General features: G+C 40.1%; 1 protein-coding gene and 1 long non-coding RNA gene across 15 annotated transcripts in view; one reads left to right on the top strand and one right to left on the bottom strand.

The window, feature by feature from the left end:
* LOC116739527 (RNA-binding protein 12) overlaps positions 1-21,382 on the bottom strand; it is a 38,563-nt gene that overhangs the window by 10,328 nt on the left and 6,853 nt on the right. For 4 of the 14 annotated variants that reach the window (XM_032603870.1, XM_032603869.1, XM_032603871.1 and 1 more), the window contains exon 3: positions 13,722-19,972. The exons of 7 other annotated variants lie outside the window; for them this stretch is intronic. In XM_032603870.1, the coding sequence (XP_032459761.1) occupies positions 17,164-19,950 (2,787 nt within the window). In that variant the 5' untranslated portion in view covers positions 19,951-19,972 and the 3' untranslated portion in view covers positions 13,722-17,163. Of the gene's footprint in view, positions 1-13,721; positions 19,973-21,382 lie in introns of those variants that run through there. 3 more of the 14 variants (XM_032603873.1, XM_032603875.1, XM_032603883.1) reach the window with 1 other exon arrangement.
* On the top strand, positions 259-15,639 carry LOC116739530. The gene is made up of 2 exons (XR_004345613.1): positions 259-2,779; positions 2,813-15,639. It is a non-coding gene; the product is annotated as an uncharacterized LOC116739530 (long non-coding RNA).

Raw genomic sequence — 21,382 nt, 5'->3', positions numbered from 1 at the left:
TCTCTAGGTCTCTATTCAAAATCATCTTCTTGGGCTTCCCTGGTGGCACAGTGGTTAAGAATCTGCCTGCCAATGCAGGGGACACGGGTTCGAGCCCTGGTCTGGGAATATCCCACGTACCGTGTAGCAACTAAACCCGTGCGCCACAACTACTGGGCCTGCAACTCTAGAGCCCGCGAGCCACAACTACTGAAGCCTGTGCTCCTAGAGCCTGTGCCCTGAAACAAGAGAAGCCACTGCAGTGAGAAGCCCCCGCACCGCAACAAAGAGCAGCCCCCGCTCGTCGCAACTAGAGAGAAAGCCCGTGTGCAGCAATGAAGACCCAACGCAGCCCAAAATAAATAAAAAAAAAAAACAAATCTCCAGTTTGAAGGAAAAGTTTCTCCTTTTCTGGCCACTCTAAAATTTCAACCCTACTACCACTGATACATCACATACCCATTTCCTGTTTTTTCTATTTAGCATTTATCACTGTCTAATATACTATATATATTTATGTAATTTGTCTTCCCCACTAGAATGTAACCTCCATGAGGGAAGGAATATCTGTCTGTTCTATTCACTGCTCTGTCTCAAGCACCTAATAAATATTTGCTGCAGGAAATCCAAAAGGCCATCTCCAGCCTCTGCTCCCAGCTTAGCCATCTCCAAACTGACTGGCAATCAAACAGCACCAAGGTTCTCCATCCATTCCTTTTGCTAGAAACACTACCTTCTTGCATGGATCACCATGACTCCCATATAAACCCCGCCTCCTAAGTCACCATAACAGTTATCCTTAGACTCCTCACTAACCCTATGTTCCCCCGACCGATACGCCTGCGACCATCTGTACCAAGAGTGCAGACGAGGTCAGATCTCTCACCCAGCTTCACTCAGCATTCCAGGTTTCCCAGCACTATACCCCAGGACGCCTCCAGCCTCAACCTCCCCTAAACTGACCCGCAGTCAATCCCTCTCCCAACCCTGCCCAGTTAGTGCTATTCCCATCTTAGTGCCTCATGGTCTCTGTCTTGAATGCTGTTATCAACCAAAATTGGAATGATTCTTAGAGTTCAACTTGCTTCACATACTGTCCCCTCCATAGCACCTCAGTCTCTGCTTGAATGCACCCAATGATGGAAAACCCACCACTCTTATAATCCAATCATCAGAAAGTCCTGCTCCATAAAGTCCTACCCAAACTAACCCAAGTCTGTTGAATTCTCACTTGTACGCATTATTCCTATTTCTTCCCATCTAAAATTCCACAAGAAAGCCTTATTCCGTCTCCCTCTGAGAACCATCTGATACCGGAAGCAGTGAACTGCAAGCTAAAATCTGGAGAAATAGCCCCAGTTCTTTTGAATATTGCCACTAGAATGTGGCTTTTAGACTTCTGACCAGCCTGATCACTGCTTTGGAGGTTCCCCAAGGACAGATCCAGAGCACAATACATACTCCTGAGGGAACAGAACCACAACTTCCCCCGTCATAATCCGACTCCATGCTTCTCACCTCACACATTCTCTCAGGCAGTGTTTGCATAGTACAGAGACAAATAAAGAAGAATGATCATTTCACCATTGCTCAGAACAGTAAAAAACCTGAGACCACTTAAAGGTCTATCAATAGGTGGTGACTAAGTAAATTACGGTACTTAGTCAATGGAATGACAAGTAGCGGGTAAATAAACAATTAAGGCAGAAGTATACTGGTATCATATGAAAAAATAAAGTTGCAAAAAAATGGTAAGAAGACTATAACCCCATTTTAAACTTCAATTGTATGTGTATATACAATAGATTTAAATACATATACAAAATAAATACACACAAAAAATGGAAGACACACCAAATAAATGCAACTTTTAGGTACACCTCAGAAGAATGGAATAAAGGTGAGAATTTTACACACTCTTATACACTTCTGTATTGTTTCAATATTTTATACTGTTTGTTTTGTATTTTTTAAAGGGACTCATTAGCTTTTTGCCCTAATCCACACCTCATGTCCTCATGACAATTCATTCTAACCCCAAAGCCTCTATACCTTCACTTCAACAACTTCTACCTAACTTCAGGCCCCATTGTTTCTTGCCTCCCCCCTGGTTTTTCATCCATACCAGTGCCTTACCTAGTCATCCCTGACGCCAGCTTCCGGAAAATCTCTAACTAGAAGCCCTGTATAGTAGCCGCTCATGGCCCTTAGTTTCAAAGCCTAACTCCCTAGCATGGCCACCTTGTGGCACAACTCCAGAGGGCCTATACAGAACTAAGTAATTGTCTAATACGATGACCCTGCACCTGTAATTCAACCTTCAAAGCCCTTCTTAGACTGTTCTACCTCCTGCCGTTCCACCATCCACCCAACTAGTCATCCAAAGCTATTTCTCGTTTCTCAAACACCCAGACACAACACACGCTGATACCTCTGACTTTTCTGCCTAGCAAATGCCTTGTCATCCATGGTTATGCTGTGACATTATTCTTATATGAAGTTTTGCCCACCTTCCCCAGGTTGGATTTCTCTCTCCTCTGGATGACTGCAGTGGTTTCTTCACCAGTTTTTCTGTATGTGTGTGTTTGCACATGCACGTGCGCGGACACACACATACACACTCACAGCGTTTATTAGCCAAACAGAAACCAGCTCATGCCGCTTCTCTGCTTAAAACTCTGGAATGGCTTCCCAAAACACTCAAAATAAAATCCAAAGTTCTTACCATGGTCTACAAAGCCCTGCAAGACCTGACCATCACCTAACTAATCATCTAGTCATGCAACTACATTCCAGCCAGGTTTCATTTCTTTTTTTTTTTTTTTTTTTTCAGGTTTCATTTCTGATCCACATACACTCAACATCAATCTCATTCCCCATCTCAGGGGCTCTGCACTGTCTTCCCCCACATACACTCCAGAAAACAAATAAGCTGTATTAGAGTAGGAACTATGTCTGGTTCGCCTACCTCTATATGTACAATACCTACAACAGTACCTATCCTATAGTAGGTACTCAGTAAATATTTAGTGACTTAACGGTGAAACCACTACATCAGAATTTTTACTTTTGTCTGTCTACCCTCATAATCTTGGCTCCTTGGAACTGGGGCTAGGTATTATTTCTGTATCCCTAATACTAATGCTTAGTTGGTACTCATAACCATTTACTGAATAAATGGTAAATGTGCTTCTGCTCAACTCAAACCTTCATGCCTTTTCCATTTGAACTAATGTCCAGCAGTAATGCAGAAGTTGTACTCTTCTACAATGCAGGACTCCTAGAATTCAACGTTAAATGATAGTCAATTTAAAAATGGGCAAAAAAATTGATCTGATACTTCATAAAGGAAAACATATGAATTGGAAATAATCAAAGGAAGTGATCAATAGCACTAGTTATCAACGAAATACAAATTAAAACCACAATGAGATACTACTACATACCCATCACAATGGCTAAAAGTAAAAAACCGACAACACCAAATGTTAGCAAGGATGTGGAATTCTCATACGTTGTTAGTGAAGGCACTAAATGTACCATTTTGACGGTCTGGCAGCTTATTAGAAAACCAAACGTATATCTAGCCCAAGAGCAATTACACTCTAGATTTTTATCCAAAATAAATAAAAACATTATGTTCACAAAAAGATTTGTACATGAATGTTCATGGCAGCTTTATTCATAATAGCCAAAAATCTGAAACAGCCCAGTTGTCCATCAATATGAGAATGGATAAACAAACCATAATGTTTGTATATGTAATAGAAAACTACTCAGCAAAAGAACTATTAATATCTGCAACATGGATGAACCTGAAGCATAAAATGCATAGTTACACTTTATAAAGTTTTATGACAGGCAAAACTAATCTATGGTGAAAAAATTCAGAATAGTGGTTGTTCTTCCCCTGTCCCCCAGGGGAGGGGGAGGTATTAACTGCGAAGAGGCAGAAGAGAACTCTAGGGAGAATGTGAAAGTCCTTTACCTAGGTAGGAATGTGAGTCATAGGTGAATTTGTCATTTTCATCCAATGGTACACTTAAGGTATATACATCCTACTGCATGTAAATTTTATCAACCCCTACCCCAAACCCATAAACAAATATTCAGCTCAGGATAAGGCATACGGAAATATTTATGGGTGAAGTGTGCTGATGCTCACAACTTCTATGAAATGCACCAAAAATTAAAATGGTGTGCTGAATGGACAGATGTGGTAAAACAAATATAGGAAAATATAAACTGTAGAATCTAAATGGTGGATACATGGGAATTCACTGTATCATTTTTTCAACTTTTCTTATGTTGAAAGTTTTCATAATAAAATGTTGGGGAAAAATTTAAATGGAGGGCTACAGGTTTATCCCTGATAAAGTCTTTGTTGTGGGCCTTCCCTGGTGGTCCAGTGGTTAAGACTCCGAGCTTCCACTGCAGGGGGCACGGGTTTTGATCCCTGATCCCACATACCGCGCAGCACAGCCAAAAAAAAAAAAAAAAAAAAGTTGTGAACTATGAGAGCATTAGCAGTAATTAACTGTGGTGGTAAGATTACAGGCAACAACTGGAACTGCTGCCCTTCCCCTCACTCCATAACTTCTGAAAGATCCCAGAAAGAGATGCTTTTGGTGCAGGCCAAATACATGCAGAGGGTCAGGAGCTTCCTCCTGTGCTAAGCCTCTATTTCTAATAGACTATTCTTTTCTAGTCTGTTACCATTTCTACCACTTTCTCCACAGCTGGTCCTATTCTATCTTTTTTCAGTTTCTTCTCTGCCCAGACTAAAACCCCAACCAGAATGCTGTGGGCCCACATATGCCCCAGGAGCACACGGGACTAGATTTCATTCTGAGAGGTCAGAGCTTCCTGGATAACTACAGTTTTGTTTTTTCACAAATCTGATTTCTACTTTCTCATTGGAATTAGTGACTCTTATAAGCAAATCTTTATAATGTGCAGTTTTCTATTCTTTGAGTCATATTCCCTTTAAATCATCTAATGCATGAGATTATTAGTATCTCCTAAATCCTATTTATCTCCTTTAAAATTTACCTCCAAACCTACCTCTGTTTGGAAATCTTCCATAATTAAAACTAGTTCATGTCACTCTTCTGTCCCCTATCCCTTTAACAGGTACATACTTTACACCAGCCTCATTTACCTTTCATCTAGTCTCATTAATCTCATGGGATTGTCAGCATCCTTTATAGGACTGAAGCTTTACAGAAGTTTATTAAATATTACATTTAAGTGACTCAATAAAAGGAGTCTCAGAAATTTTTTTCATTTATTTTTGTAAGAGACATCTGGCTAATACTCGCCAGGTCTTTGTGCACTCTCTTCTGAATCAGCGTGTCTTGCCTGGATGTCTGTAATAGTCTCCTTCTGGTCTCCCCATTTCCACTCTCAGTCCCTTCCGATCTCTTTTCTATGTTGAAGTCAGAGATCTTCCCTGATTCCAAACCAACAAAACCCAGCTTCTCATAAACCTATCAAAATGTGTAACTTACTTGCTTATTATCTGTTTCCCCTACCAGATTATATAAATTCAATAGGGGATGGACCAGATCTGTCTTATTCCCATTCCAGTGACTCATACATAGCAGGTGCTTTATAAATAACTGCCGAACTAATGCTAAAAGAAAGGAGTGATAATCCAAGGATTCTCAGAAATAACCCAAATCTAGCCCTGGCCTGCTGCAGAAGCCATCAAGGGAGAAGTGAGCTTTCCAGGAATATTCAATACAAAAGGTTAGCTTGTTATCTCTGTTTGCACCCACAATCCACACCTTTTCATCTGGGAAAGTGCAAACGGAAACAACTGAGTATTCAGCACCAACATTTCCTGCTTTTGCTTTCTACCACTTGGAGTCTCATTCCCTTCACTCGCCCTTGTAGACTGCTTTCCTCTGCTTACCCCCATCGCCAGCCAACCTTAGTGCTTCCCAAGCCTCGTACCCTGGCAGGGCACTTTCTCCAGTATTCCTTAAAGAAGCTATACACACTCTCATTTTTATAACTTAAAATTCACAAAATGTCAGAAATTAAAAGGAACTGAGTGATCATCTTATCCAAGTTCCTCAATTCAAGGCAGAGAGGGAAGAAGTGATTTGGTTATGGAGACATACATCGTTAAGTAAAATGAGGACCAGAACGCTTATTCTGACTCCCACCTAGTCTTAAGACTTTAGACTGTAGTTAACACCCTTCTCTACTGAAATAACCTCCCTTCTTATACTTAATAGCAATCTGATATAGTGGGCAAGAGTATGAGTTCTGCAGTGAAGTAACCAGGCTCCAAGTACTGGCTTTACTCCTTTCTAGCCACAATGAGATACTATTACATACCCACTAGAATGATGTCCTATCTCTGTAATTTGGGCAAAATTTTTACTCAGGTGTAAAGTAAGGGATATTATCTATTTCTGAAGATTGACATAAACATTGTATGCAAGATGCTTAGTACAGAGTCTGATACTATTCTCACCAGTAACTGTTAGCTATTATCATCCTTCAAGCCTAGCTCTCATATGCTCCCCTTTTCATGATCTTTCCAGCACTCAACAACTTCTCATTCTGGACTGCTATACTCAAGCCACACCACAATTGTACCGTCAATGTTTCTAGCTCCTGTCAATGAAATAACAAGCTTCTTTAGAAAAGACGCTGCTTCAGCATCTCCTATGTCACACAGAACAGACCTGAGCACAGAATGGGAATTCAAAACACCTGAGGGAGGCTTGCAGCAGCGTGCCAGAGCAGGCTTGTACAGTTTGCGAGAGAATTGTAAAGGAATTTTGTAAGCAGGTGGCCTCGTTAAGTTTTAAACCACAGAAATTGGGCAAATGCTAAAAATCAGGGCTTCCCTTTGCCCAGCTAGCCAGTTGACTAGCACGTGACTGTTGATAGGGAATCTCACTGCCAATAGGCAGTAATTCACCCTTCATTTTCTTTGGCTTCCCCTCTCCTGCCTCAGGAGATTCAATCTTGGCTCTTACAAATCCAAGAACAGATCTTTCCTCCTGGATCTAGTTGGATCCAATTCAATGCCAACTGAGCTGAAACTCTTCAGTTGTTCATGTTCAGGAGTTACACTGCCTTCCTCCATTCCCAAAAGCCTAACAAGGAAGGCAAGGCACCAGACTTCAACCCCATTTCCAGGCTGTGAGGAGGAACAGAGCACCCATCTGTATGGCACTCATTCACAAACCAAAGCCACGCCCTCACTCCTGTTGCCTACCTTGGCACACTGGAGCAGCTGAGATGCTGGATCAAATCGTGAAAACCCATCAGGAAATTCTCCATAAGCTCCCAATGGGAGAACATCACCCAACGGAGTACTCTTTTCTCATAAGATTGAAAAAGACAAACCACACCCATCACCACCACTCTTCGTTTCCCTCTCTGCCTCAAGGGACATGATGAAGGTAGACAAAGTATTTCTACCCCGGCCTCTCCCTCTATAACTCAGGAATTCCCCAAATTTAAATCAGCAGCCTCAAGGACAGTCCTCCTAAGTCACGAACTGAATCCAATATGCAAATCCTTACTACAAAACTACACATTCTTTATTCATACAGCTGACTAAGAGCTACTAACGTGTTTATAAGCGAAAATCTTAAGCAATAATTTGATTTAGATCCATATAATACTAGGAAGTCTGGCTGCCATACAGCATTTGGCAATATTAGAAAGCTTAAAATGTGCATGTTCACACAAAAAGTGAAAAGTGGGAAAATAACGGTATAGTAAACGGTCACAGGGTTTCCCATCCCGCTGTATTCTACAATGGTCAAAAAAGTTTGGAAGCCACTGATCCAGCTCCAACGTCCCAAAAAGACTTATCCAAAAAATGGACAAATCCAACCTGTGTGGAACTCTCCAAAGGGAAGCTAGCTTGAGGAGAGAATTAGATATGGGAAAGGAAGCAAACCAAGAAGGAACACATGGCCTTCTACCAAGATAGAACTGTATCTGAGTGGACATTTTTCCCCTCGTGACTTTGAATGTGCTTAAACAAAGCCGCCACCTTCTTACTTCAAAATAAGCATTTGGAGCATTGGCACAAGGCTGGAGCCCCTTCCCCAGCCAGCTCGGGACCCATGACAGAAGAGTGCTGCCACTGGCCTCCCACATCTCCCCCCACAAAAGTCAGGGAGAGGAAGGAAACAACGAGGAAAGGAGGGGCTCTGCCTCTGGAGTCATGCAGACAGGTGATGACTGAATAATCTCTGTTCACCCCTTATCAATGAGACTCTGGGCAAGTTATTTTGCTTCTCTTTGCCTGGATCTCTCCATCTGTAAAGTGGGGATAATAACAGTGCCAACTTTAGAGGATTATTTTGAGAATTAAATGGGGCTAACCATGGAAAGTGCCCCCTGCCTGACCCAGTGTAAGTGCCCTACATGTGTTAACTGCTCCTCTCTTCAGTGCTCATAAACGGATCCTTTTACTGTATGGTATCATCTACTTGTTGGCTGACGAGACACCCAGGAGGAATGCCTCGGTCTACCTGCTCCAGAGGACCTAAATGGCAGGAAAGGAACAGCCTCCAAAAAGGGAAATGAAGACCCTTCCCTCTTTTCTCCCCTAATGAAGTTCTCAAGCTTAAGTGTGGAACTGCTATCACAAGCAGTAGCCAGACCAAAACTTTTAGTTCCACTGGCCTCTCTTTTAAGGTTCAAATTAACTACAGATTTCCAGAAAGAAATGAAATAGCTGGGTTCACAGAATCACAGAAATTTAAAACTGAATATAATGAGATTATCTAATTTCACCCCATTTTGTTAATTAATCCCATTACTACTAAAGACAGAGAAAGGAAATAACTAGCCCTGGGACACACAGTAACTTGGATGAACCACAACTCGCTTCCCTTAGGATGTGATTTCCATCCATTTTACCAACAGCTCACACCTTGTGTAATCCAGTTCAATCTGAAGTCCACTTGGCTACTAAAAGAGCAGTGAGGCTCATGTGGCCTCTTCCTATGATCTACACCAATCTTGCACACAGATCAAAAATAATTCTGCACCCACCACACATTCTCCCTATTTGTTTGCCAAGGCAAAGGAATCAAAGGAATAAACTTCAAATAACAAGCACGAATACAGCAAATAAAGTAGAAAATGTGACTTCTACCAAAATTTTCAAAGAACACCTACTGGGCAGCCACCTTTGCCCTCATCCTGCCCTGGTGGAATCTATATATTTAATCTATGTTTTTTAAATGAGACACCTGCCTCTCTATTGCCTGCAGTGTCTAAGACAACAGTACTGGACCACCTTCCTTACCATCTCCAGGGCAAGGGCATCAACAAGAACTTGTGCATCTCCAGTGTGCAGTGTGACCAATGGCACAAAAGGTGTTGAGTTAATGAACAAAAGCAGCAGACCAGAGCCCCTGGAAAAGAAACCAACCTACTGCTGATAACGCAAGCCCCCTCACTGGAATAAATTTACTTGGGATACATGGGAAATCTTAAGATGGGTTGATCTTCAGAATTCAATATGTTAGGGAAGCTGAGAAATTAAAGAGAGAGGATTTCAAAAATAAAGACGCTACGTTACAGACACACAATGACTTGCCCACTTGCCATTGTGGATGGCGTACAGAGTGGAGAGGAGAGATTCTACTTCTGTGGCTGCTTCTAGTGCAGGATTAGTAATTTTACAATATAAAACTGTCACCTAGTTAACCTCCAGTGTTGCCCATAAAAAAGGTAACTGAGGCAAATTCTCAAAAACAAAACTAACCTGCAAACACAACAGGAGGGGTAAAGGTTAGGAGGAATGCAACAAAATTTGAATACTCAAAAGTGAAGAAACAGCTGAAAGAGGCAGCAAAACTAGGAGAGAAATGGCAGTGAATAACTTTTTAAATATTCTAAATCTGTGCTGTCCAAAAGGGTAGCCCCTAACCACATGCAGCTATTGAATACTTGAAATAATGCTTAGTTCAAATCACAATGTGCTGTAAAATATACACTGAATTTTGAAAACTTAGTACAAAAACAAAAATGTAAAATAGCTCAATAATCTTATATTGAGTATAAGCTGAAACTGTAACATTTAAGATCTACTGGGTTAAATATATATATTTTTTAATTGTTATTGGAGTGTAGTTGCTTTACAATGTTGTATTAAGTGTATTCTTAAATTTCACTTGTTCCTTTTAACCTTTTATAAATGTGGCTACTATAAAAGTTTAAATGACGTCAAGTGATTCTTATTTCTACTGGATAGTGCTGCCTAACAAGATCTCCAAAGATCAGACCTGGGAGAGGAAATCTGCTGCTGCGCTGTGAATCTACAGTTGTGCTGTTCAATACAGTAGCCACTAGCCACACATAGCTATTAAAATATAATTACCATATTAGTACACATGAGAACATTTCCATTGGAGAACATTCTATTGGACAGTGTTGGCCTAGAAGAACAAGAACCAAAAGGTGGACATTTCAGACGGAAAAGCTAAAACTCTGTGTCAAATTGATCTAAAACCACAAAGGAATGAATTTCAGGTAGACAACTATGCATATACGTGGTTAAATTGATGGGGAAATTCACTTAATTCTGAGTTGTTTATGAACGTATTAGAGCATTTGTTATCTGGCGGCTAGTCAAAAGATTATTAAAAAGATAAAAGGTTCTGTCCCTCTGCTAGGCCAGGACATCCCTAGAACCAACCTTTGCCTTGCCTGCCTACCTGCTCTGTAGACCATTCAGCTCAGTCATACCAGTTAGGCTGCCAGAACCTCAAGCTATGCTGTTATGGGACAACTTTAAGAGCTTTCAGGACAGGCACAATTTTAGATACTGCTACTGTGCTCCCTCACACAGTCATTTCATTTTACTAAACTAACAGTATTGTGTCCCCAAGAACACTGGTTAGAGATCGCACCTTCCCTCAGCTTACACCTAAGGATTCCATTACACTTATTTCTGTCTGACCATTCAGCAGCTGGCCAGGAAACCCTTTATCTAGTTCCTGTGAGTCATGAGTATACCCTGAATATGTATAAGTACAACTGAGCACTTACTTGCATCATTTAGGACTTTAAAGTCTTGAAGAACAGGCATTTTTTAAACTTCCTTTTCCAACACAATGTGTTAAGTGCTAGGTGCACACCACCACTCAAAACATTTAATTAGCATGGGTTACAGCTATGGCTAAGCTGTATATCCATGTGAAATTGTCTTAGAAGTTTGGAGTTAACAGATATTTCCAATTCCAACCTGTCAATTCAGTGGTCACAGAAGCAAAGGTAATCAGCATTATCTACTTCAGTAAGAGGTGTATTTGTCTTCCACCACTTAAGCCAGATTTATAGCCAAGGGATCCTGCTGGGCCCACACTACAGAAAGGAGTTATGTATAAAGGACATGACGCCCCAACGTGTGGGGAAGTGTGGAACAAAAGAAAAATGAAATTAGCCACAGCACCTGTTAGTACGATTTAAGAGCCCTTAAGTAGCTGAACTTCTTTACCCTTCTTAAGACGTTCCCACTCTTCGAGGACTAACAAGTGATTTGCAGTACAATGTGGTTGTTACATTTGATGTATAGCACAAATGCGTAAGTGACAAATCTTATTTCACTAATCAAGAGCTGTGAGTGAACTCACACCCACCCCCACCCCAATTAGGAGGTTAGGGCTACAGAGACACCAGTGAGGGGGCTTCAGTCTAAGTAAAACTCATAGTGCTGGTTACCAGCAGGCTTACTATACAAGCAGGTAAAAGGGGAAAACTGAGACCATCAAAATAGAGAGGGAATCAAACACCAAGGGGCGGTCTGTTTGAACATAGCATAGCTTGCTATATTGTAATACTGGGATGTGTTATGCTTATTCAACATCTTTAACTCTGTCCATATTTAATTATGTTCTCATAGCTCTATTTTCCCCAAATAGTCACCTCCTCCTTCTCTCAACATGAAATGGCAGGCCATCAGTTGCCTAGGAAAAATGACATGAAACTATTAAGTCACTGAAATCACAGTCCAGATGTCCGGAACAGCTAGGGTGCCAACTCCAATGCTCTGCTGTGCTATTTAACCACTTCTCTACAGCTGGTGTTTGCTTAGTCTCTATGACCTAATGGTCAACATTTTTGCTGGGGAGAGGTTCCTGGGACTCTTGACAGAATTCAAGGAATATGGTTAATGAGCACTACACTACTTCCCTGTCCTCAGAGTTTTAGAGTGCTGCCCTCTGTCCCCGGGGCTGGAATGTTTGCATCAGGTGGCTTTTTGCCCCTTCAGTAATAGAGCAATATGTAGAAAAGCAGCTGCCACCTTAGTTGCTTGTTGCTAGTTATGTTGATCCAGAAAACGACCCATATTCTAGGATGCTTGTGAGATCCTCTGGCACAAAAATAGCTCAAGGCACCAAGGAATAGCACAGTGAAGAATTAAGATTTACATGAGCAGGCACCAATAAGAGATGAGCTTGCTTATTTGTTGAACAGAAGAATTTTCCCAGAAAAGTCACTACAGCATCAGAGAACTGTGCCACCACGAGAGTATACTCTTTCCAGAACATTTTACAGTAAGTCAGTGTGATCTAAAGATTTTATGCTAGAAAGACAAAACTGATATCAAGCAATTTTTTTAATTAAAAAGGATAGCCATAAGTTTGGATTCTACCATATCCCGTAAAAGCTCTACTTTTGGGGGGTAAGGAGAACGGTGGCGATGCACAAAATTGATAGACTATTACTTCATGTAAAACAATGGAAAGCAGACAACAATGAATTACAGAAGTTGAGTGATCACTCCTGAGCAATAAAGGGAGACATATTAGCACATAGTCCACCCTTTTAAGATGGTAAACGCCATTCTGGATATCCTTAGGCAGCCGATTTCACTCTGATTTTTCAAATGCTTAGTCAAACTGTCGTAATTTTAAAAACAGATCAGCAACTACCTGGAATTAATTATGTCTAGTCTAAACCTCTCTAAAACAAATTGGGTATTCAAACTCAAATACAGGCTAAAACTTTCATGATAAAGATAAAAGTTACAAACATTTTTCAAGAGTCTTGGTTAAAAGGAACAGCCCACTAATTTCTCTGCAAGTCCAATCCAGATTTTTTTTTTTTTTTTAAGAGACTCTGTGGAGTTTACAGAAACTTTTTATTTGCTAATTTTTTCAGTAGAAGTTGAACCAATGTGGAAAGGACAAAACCAGAGCATCAATGTCGGACAGCAGCTATATTTTTGATTCCTCTCCCCTCTTCCCCACCTCAAATACCTCACATACTAATGCAAAAACAAATAAGTAAACAAAAAAGAAAAACAAAGCTTTAGAGGTATGTGCAACTGACAATGTATTCTGAAAATTTGTTTTCCCATTTCCTAAAGTAAACAGTTTTTAAAAAACAATTCACAGCCCCCTTTAAAACTCCTTTTGTGAAAAGGAGTATCTGGCTTTCAGTTCTTTCTGAGTCCACATAACAAAGTGACTTGCTAGCAAAACTCATGTTAAGTCTGAAAAGGTGGATACCACAGATCTGACCTAGAGTCAAGATTCCTCCCTGCAGTTCCAGGTATCCTCTTCTTTCCACACTTCAGCATTAGCAGACAAGGATAAGCAACAATTGTTACCTCCAAGATCACCAAAGCCACCTTTCCAAAGGCACAAAATATTTTCAGGAGTTTTTAAAAAAACCCCAAATACCTGATGGTATAGCTCAGTAGAGTACTCATGTACAGTCAAAGCATTAAAAGCATCAGCCTGTTTTATTTCGTGACAAGTTTATTGAACAGTATTCAAGACTTTATCTATATAAACAAAAATCTCTGCTGAATGAAGCCAAGGCAGTATTTGCTGGCACTGTTGTGGCCACATTGGCAATGAGTTATTTTATTGTGTTTGGTTTCTAAAGTTTGGACTACTACAGAACTGCCAGTAAAACAATTTAAATGTTTGCAAGAGTGGGAAATAATTTTTAAAAGTGATCACTGCCAGAAATTCTTCCCAGAAGATTTGACTAGCAGCAATTTTACATTTTCTTTACACATTTTTAAAGTGTTCTTCAACTGATGAGTGGATTTATTTTTAAACCTTGACCCACACCTCTACACAATGACAGAATCCAATAAAAGGGACTTTGATTAAGGCTTTCGTGCATCCTTATTTTTATCTATTTCCACCCAAAATGTATGTTTGCTTACTTCCATACACAGCCCTAGATTTTCATCCAGTGGGTTAAGACTGACCTAATTACACTGTTACCTCTCTGAAATTCTGAATAAAGTTTCCTAATGGAATTTCCACTAACAATGCTTTGACAACTTGGAGCACAAAGCTAGAAACTACATTTCACTTAACAGTGTTGCATTAAAAAAAAAAGCCACTAATAATTATACATCCAAACTGCAGTGGAAACACAGAACACACCTCCAAATTTTGCTTACCAACTGTTTCACTAAAGTTCAGGAAAAGTTTACAAGTTTGCTTATTTATAAAATACATTTTGTAGATTTCTCTAACCCTTTAAGCTAAAAAAAAAAAAACCCAAGCAAACAAAAAAATGGGGGGTGGGGAGGAAGGTTTAAACCTAATGGAAAAGTTTCTCTTCTATTAATGTCAGAGACACCAAAAACAGGCAATAAAATTTACACATAAGATTGAAAATATCATGATAGTGTTTACAAATACACACCACTTTAAGCGAAGCTTTACAAATCCTTCATACCATACAAAGCAAATGAGAAAATAATGTAAATTTTCACCCCAAACCTAGTTCTTACGAGAAAATTTGCAGGTAAGAGAGGTATGAATAGTTGCACAGAACATATTTTCAGGAAATTTTTTAAAAGTCAAACTCCAATGCCCAGAACAAGGTGAACAGTATGCTTAGCAGTTAGCACTATGTTAATAAGTCTCAGATACACAAAAATCAAGTACCAGAGGGCAAAGCATTTAATTACATTTCACAACAAGAGAAGCACTGTTGTGATTCAACCAAATATGAAACACAATTCTCTCCAATTTCTACACAAACCACTATTTTCTTAATTTATTTAATTTGATGAACAATGAAATCAAGTTTTCCTTTTCAGCATTAATCTAAAACGTAGAAATAACAAAGTAGTTGCAATAAAGTATATGAAATATTTAATAAGAACGTATGAACACATAACCAAAATAAACTGTGAAAAAAGATAAAAAGACTTTCATCTTCAAACAACCCATTTTTCTAAAATGAAAATAGTCAGCTTTCCAATGGGGAAAATAATCTGCAGTTGAAATAAGACTCCCAAGCAGCGCTGAAGTTTTTTGCACTCTGTCTTTGGAATGAGAAATGATTACTTAACAGAAAACTTAAATTGAACAGCATATACAAACATCATATTGCTTTTTTAGTTGAGGAGGCAATACCTAGTTATCTGTCAAAGCAAATTTGTATTCGTGAATTAGCAAAAGACCCACAACACAGCCATTTCTTCTTTGAAAGTCTAAATAATCCTTTCCCTAAACAAAATATCCTGTACTGTCAATCCTCTAAGATTGTAGTGATGAAAAAGCTTTCCAAATCTTAGCACACAAATGAACTGTTGCCACTCTTAACTCTAAATTACACGACGCTGTATTTCAGTGTTCCACTGAATTGCAACACCCAAAAGGCACTATTTTTCTTAAATAGAAAATATTTCTTTTAAAAGGCTGACCCCTCTGTAAGTAAACTGATTTGTAGGAAATGTTGGGGATGTTTCAAACCAAGACAGAGGCCCATGTAAAAGACTAAATTTGTTTTTCGTATCTCACCAATCTCCCATTCCATGTTTATAATATAATGTGACACATCTTTAGAGCATTTTAACTAAGAAGAAAAGTAACTATAAGTAGAGCCTTTTGTGGCAGTGAGCAGGACGTTGTAAGGCAAATGTTTTCGTGACAAGGACACTCACCAACCAGAACCCACGTGGTCCTCCTGCCTTAGTCCTGAATGCCAGAGTATGAAAGGGCAAGGAGCCTCAATTCTCTCCCCTCTGGCAGCTGCACTTGTACTCTGTATAAGGAATTTTTGTAACCAGGCTCCTGATCAAACAACTAGACCAAAAAGCCTCCAATTAACAGGATTAAATATATATTGATCTATGGACCAACTTATGGATCTTTTATTCTGTTAACACTACTGCTAACAAAGCTAACAATTTCAACTACAATTTTAAAGACCTATATATAATAATGCTTTCTTATGAATGGACCCTTTTTGTTTAGTTACAGGTCAAAATTTCACATAATTTTGGGACAGAAGGAAATTGCCAGAACATCAGTCCATCTTGGGCAAGACTTCAAATCAGGCATCTTAAACAATGACCATTAAAAGTGGTTTCTGGTTTTTGATGCCATCCAAACAACATGAACAATTTTTAAACTGACTAAAACTTGGCGGTCAAACCAAAAAGGCTCTGGTAGGTAGAGGACTCCATATTTTATTTTTGTGGCAAACGTCTTATTCCACACAGTTTTAAGTGTGACTGACATTAGAAATCAAAGTTCAAGGTTATAGCACAAACCAAGTGTGGAGTTTTATATTAGAAAAACATCAACAAAACAATTCTGCTCATTTACAAATGAGTCAATTAGGCAAATAAAGCAGCAACTTCAGGACTGTCTATACAGCAAGAACCCTCAAGAAGCAATAAAGGTACATACAGTGAATCTGTATACAGAGATTTTATTCAATTTTTAAAGAAAATGAGGACTTTAGACAAAGCTTTGACCCTATAACAAAGCAAATCTGTCCAGCTTTAAACCAAATTCCAAGAGTAGCCAGCTTCTATTTTTCAGCAGCTGGCAAGAGCACCCTCAATGAACTCTATTGACATTTCTATTTTCTTCACCCCATATGGTATAAAACAAAACCAATCTAGACTCCTGGATAAGCTTTATGTGGTCATTTGAGTTTTACAAATGGTTTCTCTAATAGTATGCCAAAATCATTTTTGTGTTCTCTCCGGACAGCTTTACTGTAACATACAGCAATGTTTATCCTGGTAGTGAGTCTTCTGTAAACAGTAAACCAATGCTCTATGTTATGGAAACCAATCTATATGCAATTGAAACAATCCACAGGCTCTAACCTGGAAACACTAGGAAAACAATCTGAATGCATTAATCACAGCACTATGAAGACTATATCTACCCTATGAAGAACTGATGTGAACAGCTACCCTAATACGAGTTTTACTTTCCTAGAGCCAATAGGTCTGTCATTTAAGTCAATGACAGCAGCTGTGGCTTCATCCCGAGATTCGAAAGCCACCATAGCTTCACCTGTGGGCATACCTTTTTCATTGTATTTTAAACACACTGAGCCTGGGATCACTTGATAGCCATAAAAGAAATCTAAAATCTCATCAATAGACACAGTGAAGGGCATGTTCTGTACTTTGATTACTGTTGGTCCTGGTTTTCCAGAACTAGATCCAAAGCCAGGAGGACCACCAACATGGACTGGGCCTGGGCCTGGGCCAGGGCCAGGGCCAAAGGCTGGAGGCCCACTCAAATGCCCAGGGGCACTTCCAAGGCCAGGAGGGCCGCTTCCAAAGCCAGGGGGGCCACCTAAGCTACCAGGGCCATTTCCAAAATTCTGAGGGCCCCCTCCAAATCCTGGTCCACTTAAATTATTTGGTCCACCTCCAAAACCTGGAACATCCAGTCCTAGACCAGGCAAACCACTATTTCCAACTGAAGGCATTCCAGGCCTAGCATCACCAAAGGCCCCTCCTAATCCTGGAGGAGGGAGTGGTGGTCCAAAGGCATTTGACCCACCAAAATTACCAGGAAAGTTAAATGGAGGCCCATTGTTGGCCTCCTTAGATCCTACAGTCAAGAAGGCATGCTCTTCACCTCCTGCACTAGGCATTCCCGCACTAGGCATTCCCGCACTGGGTATTCCCACACCGGGCATTCCAGCACCGGGCATTCCTGCAGCAGGCATTCCTGTATTGGGCATTCCTGCATTGGGCATTCCCGCACTGGGCATTCCCACACTGGGAATTCCTGGAACTGCGGGATTACCTGGCACAGGCATCTTTAACCCCTTTTTTCCTTGGGCAGGAGGATTTTTCTCAATCTCTCTCATATCTTCTAGAGTAACTACATGAACAAAAGCTTCTCTCCCATTAAGTTTTTTACGGTGTAAGCGTTCAGACTTACGTGCATCATCTTCATTTTTAAACTGAACCAATGCCTGTCCTAGACCTTGCCCATTGTTATCAACAAGAACATGTACAGCATTTTCATCCACTGGGATTCCTTCTAGGAATTGGAGAACATCCATCTTGGTAATGCTGAAGGGAATATTTGTTATATGCGCACAGACTTTGGCAGAGGTGACATCCCCCTCCGGATTTAACATCATTTCCCTCTGGTCATAGCTGAAGTTCTGCAATCTTTTTCGAATCATATCTATCTTTTCTAGCATACCTTTCTTGGTAATTGGATGAACTTGAATAAAGCGATTGCCCATGTACTGTTTATGACGACACAGAGCAGCCTTATAGTCAGCCTCATTCCTGAACTCTACGAAGCCTTCACCCGTTGCTTTCCCATTGGGTCCATAAGCAATATAAATACTATCTTCCACAATATCCAACTTTTTAAAAAAATCAATGACATGTTTGTTTTCTGCTTCAAAGGGTAGCCCTTTCAAGTAAACACAAAAACCAGCCTCGTGTGGTGATCTTGACCTTGACCTTTTCTGCCCACTGGGCGATTTTGACCTGGGAAGTGCCTGAGGAGGGGGATGGGTTTGTCCAGAAGGTCCTATACTTTGCTTAAAAGTGATATGGCCTCCAGCAGCTACCCACTGTCTCTCTGTGGCAGGACTAACTTCCACATAGCGTTGAATCATCAGCATTCTGTTTCGCTTCAAAGCTTCAAATGTATCTTGAGGGGAGAGAAACTTAACCAATCCATTCCCATTATTTCGACCTACATGATCTTTCAACAAATGCACGGCATCAACACGGAGCCCATGGAAAAAATCTCTGACATCATTTTCCATTGCAGAAAAGGGCATTCCATGCACACTGACATACAGATCATCAGGGTTGATGGGAAGTGGTTTCACACTGCTTTGAGAGTTCATCTGGATAGGGTTAACAGGATTCAATGGACCCAGGAACACAGGGTTCAGGTTATTGTTCAGATTCATAGGTGCTCCAGAGCCATTCATTCCAGCAGGTAGAGGTGCCACAGGTGGCGGGTTCAAGGGTGGCATGCCTGACATGGGTGGCAGTGGGGTCATGGGTGGCACAGAAGGGACTGGGGGTATTGGGGGCACAGGAGGCACAGGAGGCAATGTAGGTACCGGGGGAGGAACTGGTATTGGAGGAATGGACGGCATTGGCGGCAAAGATGGCATCGCTGGGATTGGAGGAATTGGTGGAGGTGGGACTGTGTTCATTGGAGAGGCTGTGCTCGGAATGGTTGAGCTAAACGTTGGGCTCCCAAAGGAGGCCCCCATACTTGGAGGAGCCGTTCCTATGCTGGCTGTGGAAAATGTCTGTACGTTTTTGTTGCTTTCATGAACAGAAGTGGCGGCAGTAACTACACTGGGTGAGGGATTATTAAAGTTGGGTACTGTCGTAGGCAAGTTTACCCTGCCACTCATTCCTGAACTAGGTGGAGGTCCTGATCTACTAGCATTTGCTGGTGGTATATCTAAGTTGGCAGTTTCAAAACGCCTACGACTCAGTTCAATCATATTCTGCATTTCCGTTTTACTACTCAACAATAGTGTTACTTTTGACCCTTTAATTGTACCACCTGTGCGCATCATACCAAGCCTTGCATCTTCATCAGTGGCAAAAACGATGAAAGCCTCACCCAGTTCACCCCCTACAATATGCACGCCCCCATCAGGGATGGTCAATCCAGAGAAGAAGTGGCGAATGTCCATGGTCCCCGCCACAATTGGGAGACCTTGCAAACGGATGACCACAGCCATGCTGCGCTGAAACCACACACACCTGCAGATGAGAAAAGGCAACGGCCAGGTCAGACTCCTGTTTATCACACCAAGTTTTCAGCTACAAGAATGACCATCTACCGTATTAGGCCCTCAAGTATTCCCTCAAACTATCACAAGCAATGTCGTTTTTTAAATTTGGATATTCTAAAAACTGAATATTATATGCCATTTACAATGTAAAACCCAATTTCAACATCCAAAAGGCATTAATTCTGAAAACACTTAGAAGTTCAGCCCCAAGACTCAAAAATTTCAGGAAAAAACAACCATAGGACAAGAAAATCACCAATTATATCATCATTCAGACCACTAATTATTCAATAAGATTTAAAAGAAATGTGTAAGTCAAATCAGGAAACAAAGTTTAAAAATCTACAGGGGAAAAGATACAAAGGATGTATCAAAGTTAATATTTAAAACTGGCTCAGCATCTTCCTTATAAAGTTTTGACAACTTTGTAGAATTACTGGTATCATTTTATATGGCTTAATCTCAAAACAACAGAAACAAAGCGGGAATAATAATGAATTTCAAATAATACTTAACACTAAAGCAGATTCAAGTCTCAAATGAGAACTGATTTCATATTTCATCCTAGGATGAAACCACTTTACTTATTAAAGAAATAGCTTTACTTATTAAAGAAAATGACATACGGAATTACGTATTACATATAAGGTTAATACATACTAAGTATCCAGAAGAAATACTGAGTAAAACAGCCAAAATATCAGTTACCTGTAGTCATCATTCCAAAAAGTAGAACCTGGTTACAGTGCCATTCACCATGGCTATTTTAATTAAAACCCAGGTCCAAAGACTCATTCTCATGCCCTCCATTTAATAAAATGGGGAGGGCTGATAATGAAAAAGAGGGATTTTTTTATTTTTGAACTAGTGTACGAACTTTATTCAGTGGTTGTGACCCAAAATAACTCCTGTGGAATTTCTGGGTACTCACTAATCTCTGTAGATAATGTCCATTTTGATATAATCAAAAGAGAAAAGTTTCTCCCAGACTTAAATACAATTTCAGTATTTCAATTCATATGGTTTCTAAGAGTAAATGGAAGGGCAGCCATGTATAAAGTAATCCAAAACAAACTCTTGCGACTGAAAAAAATATTAATTTGAAATTTATATGGTTAACAACAAAGGGTGTTATCCAAGCCATTTTTAAAATCAACTTTTAAATATAAACCTATATTAAACTGGCTCTGTGATCTTAGCAAAATTATAAATTATTTGAGCTTTGGTTTCATCACTTTTCAAATGAGAACATTAGAAGAGCAAAGTTTCCTGCTCCAAGCGCTAAGAATTCTATAACTCCGTGAAAGCAGTTTTTCAATGTCAAATATTACATGAATACTAATTTAAGGCAACAAAATCTGCAATTATATCTCAATAT

The sequence above is a fragment of the Phocoena sinus genome, chromosome 15 (genome assembly GCF_008692025.1).
Source record: "Phocoena sinus isolate mPhoSin1 chromosome 15, mPhoSin1.pri, whole genome shotgun sequence".
NCBI classification, from domain to species: Eukaryota; Metazoa; Chordata; class Mammalia; order Artiodactyla; family Phocoenidae; genus Phocoena; species Phocoena sinus.
The sequence above is the reverse complement of the archived record's forward strand: the minus strand, read 5'-3'. Positions and strand labels throughout refer to the sequence as shown.